This window comes from Phascolarctos cinereus, unplaced genomic scaffold (assembly GCF_003287225.1).
Source record: "Phascolarctos cinereus isolate Bilbo 61053 unplaced genomic scaffold, phaCin_HiC Scaffold_726;HRSCAF=1367, whole genome shotgun sequence".
Lineage (NCBI taxonomy): Eukaryota > Metazoa > Chordata > Mammalia > Diprotodontia > Phascolarctidae > Phascolarctos > Phascolarctos cinereus.
Window position 1 is genome coordinate 354,303,298 of NW_027556098.1, and position 19,883 is coordinate 354,323,180.

Below are 19,883 nucleotides of genomic sequence, written 5' to 3' on the forward strand. Positions count from 1 at the left end.
CCAAGTTAAAATATTTAGTAATATTCAAGAATACATGGATAACTTCTAAATCCATTATGGCTGAGATTGTTTCTTCCTCATATTCCCAGATGAAATAGCTTTGCTCCACACAACTAAAGATTAGCAACAACTTCACTGTGCTTGTCCTGAGGCTACACCCTACTTGCTTTCTGTTTGCCCAGGCCAGAGATCCTTTAATATTCTAGGATGGATCCTAGTCTCTTGGCGTAGACAAGGTCAGATGAAATTTCTTCCTGAACTCCAGTTAACTCTGACAGTCTCCCTATACTTTCTGGGAAACAAATATACAGAAACCATCAGAGGTTTTTTGATGTTATCCTCATATATACTCTTTTCCCTTAAGAGAAAGGGTGTAGGTTTCCATCCTGAGATGGCTGTCTGTCCACAACATTTTCCCACTTCTACCCCATGAGCAGGACTTCCAGTTTCTAAACCAGATGTGATCTCCCAGTTGGAAAGAGGAAATGCACCATGGATGCCAGAGGAAGAATTCCCAAGAAGCACTCGTCTAGGTGAGTGATTGATGGTCATGCAGAAAAAAGTAAGCAACAACTCAGTTTGTCGGTCGTGGACCAGCACCTTTGGAATTTTGGACATAGACCTCCTCAAAGGGCCTCAGGCCTGTGGGTAAGATCTAGAGCCATCTCTAACATGAATTCCCTCTTGTTTTCTCCTCTTTCACTTTACTGATACCTGTATCTCCTCTCGTATTTCCTTGTAGAAAAAGATTTCTGTTTTTTGTTTTGTTAATTTAAAATAATCTAACAGAACATCAACAAAAACAAACTTTTGGATATATAATGAATAAGGATTATACATTACTTGGCAAACTTCCATTATCTTTTATTTAAAAATGTATGTATCACCTTTAACAATATAGAAATAAAAACGTGCCATTTACTTTTGTAATGTAAATTTATTTTTGCCATTTCCTTTTGTGTCTACTTCAGAGCTGTCTTATGTGTATTTTTTGGTTGCTGTTGCTGTTATTGACAATATATAGAAAACCTTGCTTTTGCTTTTTTGCATTCAGGGCTACCAGCTTAACTACTCAGGTTGTCCATTGTTCTCATTACATGAATGAGCAAGCTTTTTTTCATTTACACATTTCTAGAATGATGCTCTTTAAGCCATTTCTTTCACATAGATCATCATTGGAAGTAGACCATAGCTAACTTATGCCCATGATGCATCTTTCCTTTGCCTTTGCTTTGATTGTTTATATACTGTGGTGTTCTAAGACTCACAACATAATCAGAACCCTTTCCCCCAATCCCTTCCCCCCAAATTGATATAAAAACATGTGTTTTTAAGTAAGGAAGCACCTTAGGATTCATAAAAGCATGATAGTCCACTTTCATTCAATTTTCCACCCCACTTATAGTCCTTACTAGACCTATATATATATGTACTGATATGCTTAATAATTCTCTGGACTAGCCATTCAGTTGCTAGCCGTTGTGGCCAATAGGCATTTTTCATTCGTTTTTATGCCTCTGGCCCAATCCCTTATGGATTATTGGGCCAATATCTCTTGAGTAGTCGTGGATGTCATTGAAGAGACTTTGTAGTGTTCTTGGGCTTGTGATCAAAGCACCACAATGTCATTTACAAATAGAAATGTTTAGGAGACCTCCTTATCTGCAGAGAATCCTTTCTCCATTTAGACCCTATGTAGGCCATCCTACATGGCAGTGTCACACACTTTAGAATTCACAGTGATTGCTGCTTTCATGACATTGAAGTCTGAAATTCCTCTCTCAGTTCATAGTGTTCTGTGCATGCTTCTACCCTTTCTACCTTACTCTTCCTAAATGTTCCTTTTGTCTTAACTGTGGCATCTAGTATTTCCACTTTCACTGTTATCTCATTCCCTAACTCCTACTCTGGATTCATTTGACTTATTTCATTTGTGACCCCATATCGAGCAGTTCAGCTGTACATTACCATCTATATTTGAATCCCTTTCCCCCTTGTTTTGTCATCATTCATATTATCTCAAATCTCATCCTCAGTCTATCCTCATCATTTGCCTTTTTTATTCTTGTTCTTCTGCTGAATGCTGATGGAAAAGGTCACAACAATATCAACTTGATGTTTATGCCAAATTTATGATATAACTTCATCTGGGCCCTCAGTTGTTGTTCAGTCATTTTTCTGTCATGTATGACTCTCTATGATCCCATTTGGGATTTTCTTGGCAAAAATGCTGGAGTGGTTTGCCATTTCCTTCTCTGGTTGGCCCTCAGTACTGCAAGGCAGTTCTTTTGCTCTTTCTTTGCTGGTAATCTATCTCCCTTCATTCAATGGCTATTCAATCTACTTTTCTCTCTCAGTGCTATTCCTGACCCCCTTTGTCTCAGCAGATTTCCTGTCTTTCTATTTTGCTTAGACAATGGAAGACTTCTATTCTGAGTTCTTTCATCTCCACTACTTCATAACTCAAAACCTTTCCTAAGTCTCCAACTAGCTTCCCCTTCTTTGTTGAAATATTTGATGAGGAGGTGGCCCTTTTCTCTGCCAAGGCCCATCCTTCCACTTGTGCCCTTCATTCCCATGACCTCCTGTGTCCTTCAAGGGTACTCTTCCTCCATCATTCTAGCTCTTTTATTTTTAGTCTTTCTATGTACTTCTCCTCTGCCTATACACGTTCTAAAATCTTCCCCATCCTTAATAAATTTTTACTTTAACCTCATATCCTCTCAAACTATTGTATGTTTTCTCTTATTTCATTGTCAGACTTGTAGAAAAAATTATCAATACTATCTGCATCTGTTTCTTCACCATCCACTCATTTCTCAGTCTTTTGCATTCTAGTGGCTTCTGGTCCCCAAACTCTGCTGACACTTCCCTCTCAAAGGTTTCCAGGATTCTGGAATCTCAGCTGTCAAAACTTTTTGTCTGTTTTATCCATAACCCCCTTGACCTGTCTTCAACTTTTTGACACTTTTTGCCATTCTCTCCTGCAAATTTTGTCAGTTTTGCCATCTTTGAGACTGTTCTTTCCTTTTTCATTGCTTCTAGTCTTCTTGCTCTTCAGTATCTTTTGCTGAGAGTCCCACAGGGCTTTATTTTGGTCACACTTGTCTTTCTGAATTTCCTTCCTCAGTGATCCTATGGATTCAAGTAACAGCTCTAAGCAGCTGAGTCCCAGATCTCTGTATCCAGTCTTGATCTCTTTCTTAACTTCCAGTTATCTTGTGGACAGTCTGGAAGTGAATATAGTGCTCCAGATGTAGTCCAGATAGGGCAGAGTGGGTGGGACTGTCACATCCCTAGGGCTGATTTTTAAACTAGAGCACAGTAGTTCCCTACTTAATTGAATCTTACTGAGATTTGCTTCAGTGTAATAGCCTGTCAAAATCTTTTTGGGTCCTGGCTCTTTATCCTTTCAGGTTTTATTTAGTAAGCATGTCATCAGTACTGTGATCTAAAACATGATAAAATTGTTAGACTAGGTTGAGTCAAGAAGAAGTAATTGAGGCATTCCAATGGAGATCTTGCTTCAAGCTGGTAATTATTCATTCCTGACTATTCTTTGAATGTGGCCATTCCACCAGTCCTAAATTCGCTTAATGGTACTATTTTCTATGCTGTATCTCCCCAAATCAGATAATCTCATACTTTGAAGAGACTTCAGAGGGTAGCTACGTGGTGTAGTTTATAGAGCACTGGGCTTGGGAGTCAAGAAGTCCTGAATTCAAATCTGGCCTCAGACACTGCTTCTGTTTCAGTTGCTTCATCTATAAAATGGGAAGGATAGTAGCACCTACCTTTCAGCGTTGTTGTGAAGATAAAATGAGACAATATTTGTAAAGATCTTTGTAAACCTAAGACATTATGTAGATACTATCTAAAATCATCATCTTCATCATCATTACTACTGCTGCTACTACCACTACTTCTGTCACTACTACCTCTATTACTATTGCTACCCAAGTAAGAATACCCTTTCTAGCATACCTGATAGTCATCTGGTCATTGCTTTAAGACTTCCATTTGGGTCCATTAAAAATTATGGGGGCAGCTAGGTGGCCCAGTGGATAGAGTACCAGCTGTGGAGTCAGGAGGACCTGAGTTCAACTCTGGCCTCAGACATACAACACTTAACTAGCTGTGTGACCCTGGGCAAGTCACTTAACCCCCATTGCCTCACCAAAAAACAAACAAACAAACAAAAATTATGTGAGAGAAATCAATTGCTTTGCTAAAAATCTAGCTAAACTAGATCTCTAACATTCCACTTATGTATCAGTTTACTAACCCTCTCCAAAAAGGAAGTGAGATTAGTTTGACATGATGTATTCTTGGTAAACTCATGCTTCATGTTTATGAACATTTCTTCCCTTTCTAGGTGTTCGGTAACCATTAGGTAATAAATTCCAGGATTTTGCCAAGAATCTAAGTTAAACTTAGTCATCTGTAGTGTACAATGTAGGATTTTACAGTTCTTCATTTTGGGGCAAATTGGGACAAAAATTACTCTTTTGCAGACCTGTAGATTGTTTACTCTTCTCTATGAGCTTTGCCTTAGTTATCTGCCAGTTCTTTTAGTATCGTGAGATACTGGAGAACAATCCTTGCCTTCAAAATTATTAGAATGAAGTCCTCAGTCTTATGTCAGCCGAGTTGATAACTCTTTAACAAATATCTTTTGGAAATTGCCTGTTAGACACCCCTAACTGAGGTCTTCTGAACATCCATTTATTTCTAACAGATTTCCTGCCTTTTCTTGTTTGAAGCCAACTTATTCAGCCATCTTTGTATAGCATTAATCAATTCCCTTCTAAAGTCTCAGTGCAAAGAGCAGCAGAGCAGAGCAGAAGTTTGTGAATTGGAATCTAACAGAATGAAATTAATGGCTTTTTTGTACTTCACCCTCCCCTTGCGTCAGTTTTTAAAAGCAAGTCTTCCAGATTCAGTGCTACTCTTTTCCTGAAGGCTCTTGCCACTTAGAATTATATTAAATGTTCTTTCTTTCCAAGATAAGGAACTTGACCAACTAATTTTTCAGACTGATCACCATCCTCCTTTATAAAGGAAAGAGAATCTAGGACCTACTGTAAAGCAGTTTCCTTTCTTCCAGCACAGAGGAAGGGTGAATACTGACACTTTTTCATTCTTTCAGATTCTCTTAGTCAAGAGCCTAGGTGTGAAATCCAGAAGTCAGCTCCAATGAAGGGCACTTGTACAGGAGTATCATCTAAGAAAATACTGACAAAAGATGTCCCCTGGGATTCCAAGGTGGGAGAAGCTTGGGAATGTGATATCAGGTTAGAAAGGCAGAAGGGCAACCAGGAGCAACAAGTCAGACAAATAACAATCACTCGCAGAAAAACCTTGAATAAACTGAGAATGCACAAATATAACACATTCCAGAAAGGTTTCAGGTCCAAGTCCAGCTTTGTTCCAAAACAGAGAGGTCCTACAGGGAAAAGCCCCCATAAATGTGGTATACTTCAACAGAGATTCAAACGGTTTTCAGACCTAACTAAACATAATAGGTGCTTCTCAGGGAAAAACCTTTGTAAGTCTATTAAATACAGAAAGACTTTCGACTGCCACATAGATTTTATTCAACTTCATGACAATAAATCATATGAATGTAAAGAATGTGGAAAAGCCTTTAGTCTTAAGGGAAACTTGATTGATCATCTGAGAATTCATACCGGAGAGAAACCTTTTCAGTGTAATGAATGTGGGAGAGCCTTTAGCTGGAGAGGAAACCTTACTGCACATTGGAGAATTCATACCGGAGAGAAACCTTTTCAGTGTCATGAATGTGGGAGAGCCTTTAGCTGGAGAGGAAACCTTACTGCACATTGGAGAATTCATACCGGAGAGAAACCTTTTCAGTGTCATGAATGTGGGAGAGCCTTTAGCTGGAGAGGAAACCTTACTGCACATTGGAGAATTCGTACTGGAGAAAAACCTTTTCAGTGTAATGAATGTGGGAGAGCCTTTAGCTGGAGAGGAAACCTTACTGCACATTGGAGAATTCATACCGGAGAGAAACCTTTTCAGTGTCATGAATGTGGGAGAGCCTTTAGCTGGAGAGGAAACCTTACTGCACATTGGAGAATTCGTACTGGAGAAAAACCTTTTCAGTGTAATGAATGTGGGAGAGCCTTTAGCTGGAGAGGAAACCTTACTGCACATTGGAGAATTCATACCGGAGAGAAACCTTTTCAGTGTCATGAATGTGGGAGAGCCTTTAGCTGGAGAGGAAACCTTACTGCACATTGGAGAATTCGTACTGGAGAAAAACCTTTTCAGTGTCATGAATATAGGAAAACCTTCAGCTGGAGTGGAAACCTTACTGCACATAAGAGAATTCACAGTAGAGAAAAGTTCGTTCAGTATAATGAAAGTGGAAAACCCTTCAGCAGTCGGGGAAGTCTTACTGAACATCACAAGATTTGTGTGGGCAAGAAACCCTTTGAATGTGATGAATGTGGCAAAACTTTCAGTATAAACTCATCTCTTAATCGACATCAGAGAATTCATACTGGAGAAAAACTCTTTGAGTGTAATGATTGTGGAATAACTTTTAGCCAGAAGGGAAACCTTACTGAACATCAGAGAATTCATGTAGGAGATAAACCCTTTGAATGTAAAGAATGTGGGAAGACCTATAGTCACAGAACATCCTATTTTTATCATCAGAGAATTCATGCTGGAGAGAAGCCCTTTGAATGTAAGGAATGTGGCAAGTCATTTAGGCAAAGGAAATACCTCACTCAGCACGAGAGAATTCATACTGGAGAGAAGCCATTTGAATGTAATGAATGTGGAAAAACTTTCAACCAGCAGGGGCACCTTACTGTACATCAGCGTATTCATAAAGCAGAGAAACCCTTGTGATGAATGTGGAAAGGCCTTTAGACAGAGAGGAAGCCTTACTGAACATCAGAGAATACATGCTGGAAAGAAACCATTTGAATGTTATCAGTGTGGGAAAACATTCAGCAATAGGAGCGTCCTTATTGAACATCAAAGGATTCATGCAGGAGAGAAGCCCTTTGAGTGTAACCAATGTGGGAAAGCTTTCTGCTATAGGACAAGCTTTACTGAACATCAGAGACTTCATAGTGGAGAGAAACTATTTGAATGCATTGCATGTCGAAAAACTTTCAGTAAAAACTCACATCATACTTGACATCAGAGGATTCATACTGGAGAGAAACCCTTTCACTGTACTGAATGTGGGAAAGCCTTCACCCAGAAGAAAAGCCTTACTCGACATCAGAGAATTCATTTTGGGTAATAACCCTGTGGATATGAATGGGAAACTTTTGTAGTTACCAGAGAAACTATTAAACATCAGAGAATTCACACAGAAATCATGTGAATTGTAATGATTTTGGGAAAGCTTTCAACTATAAATTGTCATTTCTCCTTGTAAAGTTAATGGTGGAAGAAAATCTTCATAAAAGCATGATGTGAGAAAGCTTTCAGTACCTTGTGCATCCTTTTGCAGCCTCAAAAAACTCAGATTGCAGAAAAATGATATGGGTGAAATGATGACAAGGAAGCTGTGATGTGTATTTTATCCCTTATCAAGTGTTGGAGACTTCATGCAACACATTAACAGTGGGAATGTAAAATGTGGAATATTTGCATTCCATTGATATTTGTCATTTGCTAAATATTTAAAAGTCAAGATAGAATACTTTGTCATCCCCTCTAATATTCTTCGGTGCTTTGTGAGAGAAAAGATGATTGTTTTGTACTATATGCCCCTCCTTCTGATATCACACATTAGCTGCCATCAGGTAAAAGTAGGTCTCTCAGTAGAAAAGTGCTTTTGTTACAGCTGATATGCTGTATCAAGTGATAGCATTTGAAATAGAGTGTAAACTGATAAATTTAAAAAAAAACCTGTTAAATTAAATTATATAATTATTTAGTTAGTTTAAGGGATTTTTTTTCTCTTTCTTTTTCGTTCATTTTCATTCTGGAGTAACTCAATAAAACATTCAGTTACACAGACAAGGATATGAAATGATCTTACATAAAATATAAGTTTTGTTATATCCAGTCTACTAAATAAAAAAAATGCTAATTTTAATAAGGTGGTAACAGTGTCTTGCTTCCTTTTGTTTCTCAACTCTGTTTGTTTTGTTGTAGTTGTTGTTGTTGCTGTTTTTGTTTTTGTTGTGGGAAAATGGCCTGAACTGTGGCCATACCTAAGAACAAACCTATGACTGTACTATTCTGTTCTAAAACTGACACTCTTGTGGATTGCCACATTCTCTATTGTACTTTATAGCAATGTAACTGGAAAATTTTCTCAATCATTCTTATTTTTATGACTTCCAAGTTTGTTTTTACCCTGTGATACACAGTATAGGATGCCTAATGAACAAACTGTCAACTAGGACAGTCAGTTATTATCGTACTAGTTTATTTGGTGTTCAAAACAAAACAAAACTAAACCCTGACCTTAAAGGTTAATAGTCTCATCAATGCTCTGTATCTACCACTTTGTCCATTTCCAGCAAATATTTAATTAAATTTTGCTTTTTGTGTTTTATTAATTTTCTTCTAGTACTTTATATTTTTTTCTATTAGTTATCTCTAGCACTACATAATCAACTAGAAAATACTAGAGTATATTTTTCCATAACCATGTAGTAGCTGGCAAAAAGACTTCCCAACACCTTAACTCCATATTGTACCAAGTATTTCAAGTGGATACAACCTCTATCCCTTCTAACAAGTAGAATTAAGCCTACTCAACTGACAGTTAATATAGTACAAGCCAGAAGTGTCAAAACATCCTCATTCTACCACACTCCCACAGTCTGCCTGAAGTAGATTAAAATGTAATTGGGAAATATTTAACAAAAGAAATAAAAATACAGTAAAATATAAATAATGTTAATTTGTAATTTTCAGAGTCAAAATGTTGCCCACAGGATCCATTTTTTATACACCACTGGTATAAGCAAATGTATCCCAATCTAGCTTTCAGAATACTTCAGTTGCTTTTGTAGCACTATAACCAAAAACTCTTTGCTCCTTGAAAACAGGTACTGTTTTTTGTCTTTGTGTCTTTGCTTAGTTTAGTGTCTGGGACATAATTAATACTTAAATGTTTGTTGGCTAACTACTGACATTGCTACTAAGTTGGCCCAAAATACAATTAAATCTTTAGAAAAAAAGTACCTTCATACCTGACTGTCATATGACATCCTAACCAACTACTTACAACTGAACTTGAACCATCTCATATTGGAGAATGTTTTGAAGCCGAAGCCACAAAACTAAATATGAAGAGAACATGTAATAAAAATGTAAAATACAATGTGGTGCATGAATTTAAATCAAGACTGACGATATGAAATAATAATAGCTAACTTATAATGCTATGAGCAAGGCAATGTAATGTGCTAAGCACTTTATAATTATTATCTCACTTGATCCTTACAACAACCCTGGATGATAGGTATTATTACTATCTCCATTTTACAGTTGAAGAAACTGAGGCAAGCAGGTTATATGACTTTCCCAGGATCACACACATAGCTAGTAAGTGCTTGAGGCAAAATTTGAACTCAGGGCTTCCTAAAGTGCAGGCTTGGCACTCTAGCCACTGTGCCACCTAGCTGCTCACTACTATAATTTAAATACAAAATCTAATAACCAGCACCTAAAAATCATATCCACTACTAAGTTTATTAACAATTAATTAGTTGATGTATGAATCTCATTAAACATTTCTACTTATGGAATTTTGGATCTCTTCTAGGTGTATGCCTAATATTATAAATTTTAATTGGCTCTTCTTAAATGTGCATTACGCTCCAGACCCATTAATTGCATTTTCTTCATTATAAAAACAAAAATTATGGATAATTCATCTGGAATCTTTAGCCTAAGGATGATGTTCCTTGCATTCTGAAAAAAAAAATCCCATACTTATATTTAGTCATACGTGGCACAGTGATCCTGAATTCTTAAAAGCTAACAATGGACTACAGGATCTGTAAATATTTCAAGTACAATCCTGTTGGCAGTTTTTATCTGTCTGAGGATCAGCCTAGCTAAGTGTTCTAGGAGGTTAATCACCTTAGGTTCATAAAAACTCCTAATAGATGACATTGCTTTATGTTGCTTTAAAGTCTGCAAAGTTCTTTACATACATTTTGATATGCATAAACAACCCTTTTGGGAAGGTATATTATTGTTCACATTTTACAGATAGGGAGCTGAGGCTTAGAAGAAGTTAGTCCCTAGTAGTAAATGTCTGAAGCAGGATTGAAACTCAAGTCTTCTTGAATCTGTATCTCTACCTAATATTGCTGTGTTGTCCCTAGCCAGTATGTAATATATTCTTTGACAGTAGCAACCATGAACCTCAAGAAAACCAAACCAAACCACGTAACAGCTCTCACTTCTGTGGTGCCTGCTTCTATAGGGATGGTAGTAAAGCGACTTAAAGGGAGAAGAGGGTGCTAAGAAGCAGTTTTTATAAAATATAAAGATAAATTTAAACTGATGCTCTCAGTATGAGATCTTTCTTCTGTGATTCAAATGTCATTTCATGTTTTATATATTTTGTTATATTCTTGGCACTAGCTGAACTTGGATTTCCTTGTGAAGATACCGTATCCTACCACTCTGATATTCTCACCTACTTTGTGGCTCTTTAACTTAGAGTGTCAGTAGGAAATCAGCATATTCCTCATTCCTCTATCACTATCATTCAGGAACCTCCTTTGAGGTCCACAACATTAAATTATATCCTTCTGTCCCATTCATTCTACTAACATTCTCAAATCTTCATCAGTAACTTTACCACCTGGCTTAGTCTTCCTTTCAAAAAATCCATTCACTGGTATCAGGCTCATTAACTTAAATATCTTGCTGAACTAACTTTATTTAACCTCCCAGATCATCAGTTTGCAGAGTTGAATGACATTCACCTTCACCTTTCTGGAGACACCTATAGAGGTGCTGTCTATCTTACCATCACTTGAAACTTCCATGAACTTCCAAGTTTATGAGTTCCAAAATTTACCTAGTCCTTCAGTTTATGCTCTCTCTGGATATACTTTTTGGTCATGAAATTTGTTCCTTAATTCTCAGTGCTTTTCCAGTCCATCACCCCTACTTTGACTTCTCTTTCTTCACTTAACAGTCTTGAGGCAGTATTTGAACAGTGCATTGGCCTCCACCCTTTGTGACTTGAATCTCTGCCTCTTATCCTTCTTTTGTTCATCTATTCCCAATCCCAGTTTGCTTCCTGCTTTGTTTTGGCCGCTTCTTCTTCATAGGTTCTAAATCCAGGTAGCAAAAAACATACAAGCTAACTAGATCTACAATTTCACAGTCTTGTAGCCTATCTGAACCCAGACTGCTGTAACTTCAGTAACATTTTATTAAGTAGTTACCAGGCACCAAAGGTGCAAGACAAATGGAAACAGGTCTTTCTCTTAAGGAACTTGCATGTTTATTTCATATTCATTCTTTTAAAAAAATTCTAAATTTAACAACCCCCTAAACAAAAGGACATTTCCATATATTTAATAGAATAGGAAAAAGGATTGTACATGAAGCTGCAGATCTTTGTTATGTATAGCTTGCTTTTCAAGTATATAATAAATTCAGCCTCTGGTATTCAAAGCTATCTTGATTGTCTGTGCTTCTTTCTGACCTTATTTTCTCTACATTTTAAAAAAGATGCCTCAAAGACCCTCTTTTCAGATATACTTATTATTCCACTTCCAGCAATGGTTGTTCTAAAACTTTCCTCAAACCTTCGAACTCTGCACCTAATCTCACTTTGTCTGCAGTTGTCTCTGGCCTCTATTTTATCTCTTCACACTCTTTCACACTTCAGAATACCTATATTGATACTCTCACCCTTTCTTCTGGTCTCTAAGCATAAGGAGGAGCTCTTTGCCAACTCTAATACTCAACTTGTGAACTGGTCTTGCCAATAATTCCCTTTCTGTTATGAGTTTTTTTCCTGTTTACTGGCTTTTTCTCCTTTGCCTACAAATGTGGACTTCTATAGAAGTATCCAGAGCATCTACAAGTCACATCAGGAATCCCTTTAAGAAGAGAGTTTGGGAGGCACTGGACATGGATGACAAGGCATACTTGATGAAAAAGTGAAATTGATTATGTTCTAACAGGAAATAACTGGTTACTGCTATGGGTATCATTTCTAAATTATCTATGTACAGCTAGACCACCAGTATATTTGTCCAGAGATTAAAATCAATACTGAAGAAGAATTAAAAATACAGAACATGTGGCACATAATTGAGGCATCTTTCCCCTGACCTGTTTAAGTGGAAAATAGATGAAAGAACAGGCATTGACACAGCTCTTGAAGTTTGTTAAGAAAGTTTAACCAATAATTAATTACTACAAAGTCCAAAAGTGCATAGAACAACCTTTGCCAGTAACTGTGACCTCTTTGCAAGGTGAGAATTATTACAGCCAAGGATAACACTTGATCAGACTAGTAAAATTTATCTAAAAATCTTATGGAGGATGATGGTAGATGATGCTTGTCAGTCCGATCTATAAAAAGAGAAGCAGTAAAGGAAAAAGGTTTAAAGAAAGCTTAGAGACCCAACTGAGTAAAATCCTCCTAAGCATATTTAAAGGATGAAACTGAAAAGAGTACAAGAAATAGACTTAATTAGGAAAGATTTATTTAAGGAGGATTAAGGATTTATTTTAAAAAATCCATCTCTTGTTTGATAATGGTGGAATCATCACATTTGGACCCAACATTGCTGCATGAAAGATGTAAAAATGACAATAAAGCAAACCACAGTAAAAAGAGCAACTTGCACTAGAGCAAATATACTCTAGGCAACCCATTTTTGAGGGTATTGAGGGACTGATGTTCAAAATATCTGAAAAGAAGGGAGTACAAGTGGTAGGGGGAAAAATCAGACCTTTTTATTACTTCAATACGATAACAGAAAATATCAATACTAATCTATAAGTATACTTTATCATCTCATATGTAATTTTTTGAGTTACCTACATATGAATAGAGAGTATTTTTGTTAAATGTTTGAGAAGGCAACAGCTAGGCATTTTACAGATGTTCTGTGTCTTTACCATTACAAAACTGACTGAAAGCTTGAACATTGAAGTATCTCTTAAGTCAGCTGTAAACTCAGAAATGTACCTATTCACACAAAAAACAAACAAACGGTAAGGATAGTCATTGTACAGATTATGATATATATATTGGGATGGACAACTCATAGTATTGGTCCATCAATACAGGTATCTTGAACAGACTACAGAGGCACTACAGAGTCTAGGATGGAAGAGGAGAAGAGCAGTCTGGATTGGGAATTTGTAAAAGTATTGTTCATGACCCCAGACTTCAGCATGGAACAAAGGTTCATTCTTTTTGTGGCAGTAGTCTTTTTGTAATACTGTGTGTATACAAATGAGTGTCATTCAAATGATAATTGCAAAGTTCATGGTGGACATAAGTAGGTTTCAGTATATTACCAATGAATTATACAAATGAATGAAAAAACATTTAATAACTTGTTACCTACCAGCTACTTTGCTAAATAAGTAGGGAGCATGCAAATACAAAATTAAGGCAGTCTCTATTATTAATGAACTCACATTATGATGGAAGAGACAATATATGAAGGATTATGTTGGCAAAGAAATGATATTTTGGTAAAGGAAGTCTCAGGAATGATCAGTATCACAGGAGAACAGTTAATTGACATGCCCTTTTCAGAAATATGGTTGCATTGATTTGCTTATAGTTCCTATGGGAAGAGGTAGAAAAGAAGTGGGTAGGTCTGTGCATAGCAACATGTCTGAAGTTGGCTGAGGTGAAACAGCATGGTCAAATTTGGGGCTGACTAGATATAGCAAGGTCTGGCCAGTTTGGACAGTCCACCCCCAAGGCAGGTGTGGTAAGCTAATCAAGTTTTTAGTTGTTCATATGACCCTGGAAGATGATGCTTATAAAATGGGTAGTTAGAATACAAAGAAGTATTGATCAATTATGATAAGCAGAGTCTTAATAAGATAAAATTCAGTAGTCATTCAGGTTTAGTCCTTCGTAATTAATTGACTATTAAACATTTTAAACTGAATATCCTACAAATATCTCAAACTGAATATGTCCAAAACAATTAATTATCTTTTCAAACTCTACCCCTCTTCCAAAATTCAAAACTTAATATTTCTGTCTAGGGCATCACTGTCTCATTTGCCCATTTGCAATCTTTTTACTCCTTTTTCTTATGCATGTCTAAGCAGTTGCCAAGTTTTGTTCTACTTCTGTAACATCTTATATCCATTCTTCTCTCTCTACTTAACATGATCACCACCCTAGTTTAGACTCATAACCTCTTCCTGAAGTATTGCATTAATTTTTAATTGACCTCTTTGTCTCATCTTCCCTCTCTCCTATCTATTCTACACATAGCTTCGAAGTAGATTTTATTTTTCTTATTTTGAACTTAATGGATTCCCAAAGAAGAGAACATTTCTGTGTAAAGTAGAATAGAAAAAGAGGCTATGTGAAATAATGAAATTCTGATACACAACTTCCCTTTAAATACAATATATAATAAATTCATCATATTTCTTTCAAAGCTTTTTCTGTGTGTATTTCTGAACTAAGTGCATTTTAAAAAAATTCTTCAGTGACCCTTTTTTGTTTCTTGACAACACTGTTGTTAGCTTCTCCTCTCCCCCTTTCCCCTTCTCCCAAAGGAAAATTAAAAAGAAAGAAAAACAGTCCTTGTAGTAAATAAACATAGTTAAGCAAAATAAATCTATACATTTGCCATGTCCAAAAATGTATATTTCATGCTCTACCTTGAATTCATCACTGCTCTGTCATAAAGTGCAGTGCTTCATCATTGGTCCTCTAGAGGTGTTGTTGGGCATTGCATTGATAAGAGTTCTTAAGTCTTTCAAAGTTGTTTTTCTTTACAGTGTTCTTACTGTGTGAATTTTTCTCTGTCTGCTCACTTTACTCTATCAATTCATGGAAGTTTATTCAGATGTCTCTGCAACTGCCCATTCATTATTTCTTGTGGCACTACATTTTATTTTATTACGTTCACATGCAGTGATTTTTTTTCTTTGGTTATGCCACAGTTAATGGATACAAGTAGTTGTGTACAGTTCTTTACTACAACAGAAAGAACTGCTAAAGATATTTTTGTGCATAAGGTTATTTTACCTTTCTCTTTAATCTCTTTGGAGTGTAGGTCTAGTAGTGGTATCATTGTTTTAGAGGTATATACACTTTAGTGATTTTTGGGAGCATAGCTTCAAATTGTTTTCTGGAATGGCTGAACTAGTTTACAACTCCACAAACAGTGAGGGTACCAATGTTCCTGTCTTCCCATAGCTTCTCTAATAATTATCAATTTCCTTTTGAAAAAAAAATCATTTTAGTCAATCTGAGAGGTAAAACAATTAGAGTTGCTTTTGTTTTAATTTTTTAAATTATTAGTGATTTGAAATGTTTTTTCATATGGTTGTTGATAGCTTAGGTTTCTTCCTTTGAGAACTGACTTCATATTCTTTAACCATTTCTAAGAGAATGGTTGTTATTCTTATACATTTGAATCAGTTCCTTGCATATTTTGGATATTAGGCCTCTATCAAAAATTTGCTACAAAGATTTCCTCCCTCCCCATTTAACTGTTTTAATTCTATTTTAGCTGTATTGATTTTGTTTGTGAAATTTATTTTCTATTTTATATAGTCCAAATTGTACATTTTATTTTCTTTGATTTATCTTGTCCTATTTATAGTTGTAAAAGGTTCTTTCTTCCTTGCACATCTAATTTATGTTGTGACCTTTTCTATATTTCAATTGTGTATTTGTTTAGAATTTATTTTGCTAAATGGTGTGAGAGCTTTTCTTGTGAGATGAGGATCTGTTGACCACCTAACTCTCTTTTCTAGGCTGATCATCATCTTTCTTGATGAAAGAAGCAGAATCTAGAATTTTCTTTTTTTAATAAAGTAGTTTCCTTTCAGAAGAGATATTGATATTATTTCTTTATTTCTTTCAGATTATTTTAGCCTGGAAACTAAGCATGAAACTGAATATTCATCTTCAAAGCAGACTAGTTATACAGGAATATCCAAGAAAAGACTCAGAAAAGAAGCCACCTGGGATTCCAAGATGAGGGAAAGTCGGGAATGTGATGTCAAATTAGAGAGGGAAGAGTACAACCAGGAGAAACAATCCAGACAAGTAGCATACATTCCCAGAAAAATATCTAGTGACTATAATACATTGTTAGGAAGTTTCAGCCCAGGGTCATTCTTTGGTTCACAACAGAGAATTACTACAGGAAAAAGTCTCCTTAAATATAATCGAATCTCCTTAGGGAAGAAGCTTTCTAAGTATAATAAATACAGGAAACCCTTTAGTTACCACTCAGACCTTATTCAGTTTCGAATAGCAAATTCTGGAGACAAATCATATATATGTCATGAATGTGGGAAAGCCTTTGGTCAGAGGAGATATCTTATTGAACATCAGCGAATTCATACAGGACAGAAGCCCCATAAATGTAATGAATGTGGAAAAGCCTTTATCCAGAGAGGAAACCTTACATCTCATCAAAGAATTCATACAAGAGAGAGACCCTTTGAATGTAAGGAATGTGGGAAGGCTTTTAGCCAAAGGGGTCACCTTACTGAACATCAGAGAATTCATACTGGAGAGAAACCCTTTGAATGTAAAGAATGTGGAAAAGCCTTCAGCCATAGGGGGCATCTTGCTGAACACCAGAGAATTCATACTGGAGAGAAACCTTTTGCATGTAATGAATGTGGGAAAGCTTTTAGCCACAGGACATCCCTTATTTATCATCACAGAATTCATACTGGGGAAAAACCCTTTAAATGTAATGAATGTGGGAAAGCCTTTAGTCAGAGGGGAAACCTTACTGAACATCAGAGAATTCATACTAGAGAGAAACCCTTTGAATGTAATGAATGTGGGAAAGCCTTTAGCCACAGAGGCCATCTTACTACACATCAGAGCATTCATACTTCAGAGAAACCATATCTTTGTAATGAATGTGGGAAAACCTTTAGCCAGCGAGGAAACCTTATTGAACATCAACGAATTCATACTGGCGAGAAACCCTTTGAGTGCAATGAATGTGGGAAAACCTTTAGCAGAAGGGGATATCTTCCTGAACACCAGAGAATTCATACTGGAGAGAAACCTTTTCAGTGTAATGAATGTGGAAAAGCCTTCAGCCACAAAGGAAGTCTTACTGAACACCAGAGAATTCATACTGGAGAGAAACCTTTTCAGTGTAATGAATGTGGGAAAACCTTCATCAAAAACTCACGTCTAGCCCAACATCAGAAAATTCATACTGGAGAGAAGCCATTTGAATGTACTGAATGTGGGGCAATGTTCAGCCAGGAAGAGAAACTTATTGAACACCAAAGAAGGCATGCTGGAGAGAAACCTTTTGAATGTAAAGAATGTGGGAAATTCTTTAGTCGGAAGGGATACCTTACAGAACATCAGAGAATTCATGCTGGAGAAAAATCATTTGAATGCAAAGAATGTGGGAAATTCTTTAGTCGGAAGGGTTACCTTACTGAACATCAGCGAATTCATGCTGGAGATAAATCCTTTGAATGTAGTGAATGTGGAAAAGCTTTCAGCCAAAGGAAATACCTTACTCAGCACCAGAAAATCCATACTGGGGAGAAACCCTTTGAATGTAATGAATGTGGGAAAGCCTTTAGACAAAGGGGACACCTCACAGCACATCAGAGCATTCATACTGCAGAGAAGCCTTTTGAATGTAATGTGTGTGGAAAAGCATTCCGACAGAGAGGAAGCCTTACTGAACATCAGAGAATGCATGCGGGAGATAAACCATTTGAATGTAGTGAATGTGGGAAAGCATTTAGTCACAGGAGCAGTCTTACTGAACATCAACGAATCCATGCTGGAGAGAAACCCTTTGAATGTAAAAAGTGTGGGAGAGCCTTTACCCATAGGAAATCCTTCATTTACCATCAGAGACTTCATAGTGGAGAGAAACCATTTGAATGTAATGAATGTGGGAAAGCCTTCAGTGACAACTCTTATCTTACCTTACATAAGAGAATTCATACTGGAAAGAAACCCTACAAGTGTAATCATTGTGGGAAGGCTTTTAGCCAGAGAGGAAATCTTACTGAACATCAAAGAATACATACTGGAGAGAAACCCTTTGAATGCACTGAATGTGGGAAAGCCTTTACCCACAGGAAATCCCTTATTTATCATCAGAGAATTCATGCTTGAGTGAAACTTATTGAGTGCAGTAATTGTGGGAAATCTTTTAGCCACAGTAGATACCTTAATTCACACTGGTGAGAAGCTTTTTGAAAGTAATGAGTATAAAAATCTCTTATCTACAAAGGGAAGCTTAATGAACATCAGAGGATTTGTGCTGTAATCATGGTGATCCCTGAAATATTATCAGAAACTTTATAATATTGAAAAATTACATATAAGCAATGCATGTGGGAAACCTTCAGTAGTAACTGAAGCCTTAGAAAGCATCAGATAACTCTAATTAAAGGAAAACCTTATGAATGTATTTACTATGAAAACTTTTAGAGTAGTATATCCCTCATCAAATGTTAGAGACTCCATACAAGATTATCAGTGGAATTGTGGTACACTGCATACAGTACTGGATTTGAAGACAGGAAAACCTGAAATCCAGTCATGCCTCAGACAGTTACTAGTTGTGTGACTCTGGGCAAGTCACTTAACTGCTCTCAGCCTCAGTTTCCTTTTCTGTAAAACAAGGATACATGATAGTACCTACTTCACAGGATTATTGTGAGGATCAAGTGAGATCAAATAAGATAATGTGTAAAGTGTTTTACAAACCTAAAGGCATTATATAAATGCTAGCTGTTATGTAAGGAATGCATAATGAAGCCCTGTCAGGTTTTTTTTTTAATGCAGACAGTTGTTGCTTTCCATAGGTATGCATTATGCAAATTTGACTCCCTATGGGTGGGCAGTAGGTCTCCACCCCTAACCCCCAGGGCACGGGTCGGCTTCTCCAGACAGTGAAGCTCCTCTGGCTTTGGGGATTACAAGCACTGAAGCAGCCTGGGCTTCTTGGGCAGAGTCCCAGGAAGAGGGAGAGGTCTGCAGAAAGGTCCACTTATGATAAGCGAGAACTGTCTGTATTAAAGAGTAAAGATGGCAGAGTTTGTCATCATCTCCTTTGTACTTAAATGCTTTGAGGGAGAAAAAATTAGATCTTATTACTTTCCTTCCTGTAATACATACTGGCTGCCAACTGAAGGCTGAATTACATGAGTTAGTGCAGCCAGTGTTTGGGTGCCGAAATAGGGCCTGAAGTACAATATATTTTTTAAACTGTTCAGTAAAGTTACTGAAATGTCATATAATCACTTGCCTATATCTTTTATATTATTTTAAAAATATTCTAGTTATAATAAACACATAATTTTAAAGCATTACCTTGGAAAAGAGCATTAGTGTTAGAGGACCTGGATTCAAATTCCTCTGTGTGACATTGGGCAAATCACAACCTCTCTGGGCAACAATTTTGGTTTTTCTTTTTTTTTTTTCCATCTATAACCTGCAGGGGTTGGACTAGATGATCTCTAAGATCCCTTCCTTCTCTAGATCTGTGATTGTCATAAACTGTTATATAGAGTTTTCTCAATAAAAATTATGTAAGTTAATGCTATCAAACTGGTAACAAAAATGTCTTCTTTGCTTTCATTTGTCCTTCATAATTCTTTCTTTTGCATGATTTACCACTGCTGCTGTTTCTGCTGTTTTAATGTTAGTAGAGAAAGCACTGGACTAG

General features: G+C 36.6%; 2 protein-coding genes across 2 annotated transcripts in view; both read left to right on the plus strand.

Moving 5' to 3' along the window:
* The window catches only part of LOC110200501 (uncharacterized), a 34,662-nt gene extending 14,897 nt beyond the window's left edge, over positions 1 to 19,765 (plus strand). The window contains exons 5-6 of the mRNA XM_078157008.1: positions 438 to 533; positions 16,071 to 19,765. Of these exons, the coding sequence (XP_078013134.1) occupies positions 438 to 533; positions 16,071 to 18,325 (2,351 nt within the window). The 3' untranslated portion in view covers positions 18,326 to 19,765. The remainder of the gene's footprint in view (positions 1 to 437; positions 534 to 16,070) is intronic.
* LOC144458239 (uncharacterized) lies at positions 540 to 8,031 on the plus strand. The gene is given in 2 exon segments (XM_078157009.1): positions 540 to 6,878; positions 6,880 to 8,031. Coding segments are annotated over 2 exon segments (2,091 nt in total). The 5' UTR covers positions 540 to 5,196; the 3' UTR covers positions 7,289 to 8,031.
* Positions 19,766 to 19,883: the final 118 nt, after the last annotated feature.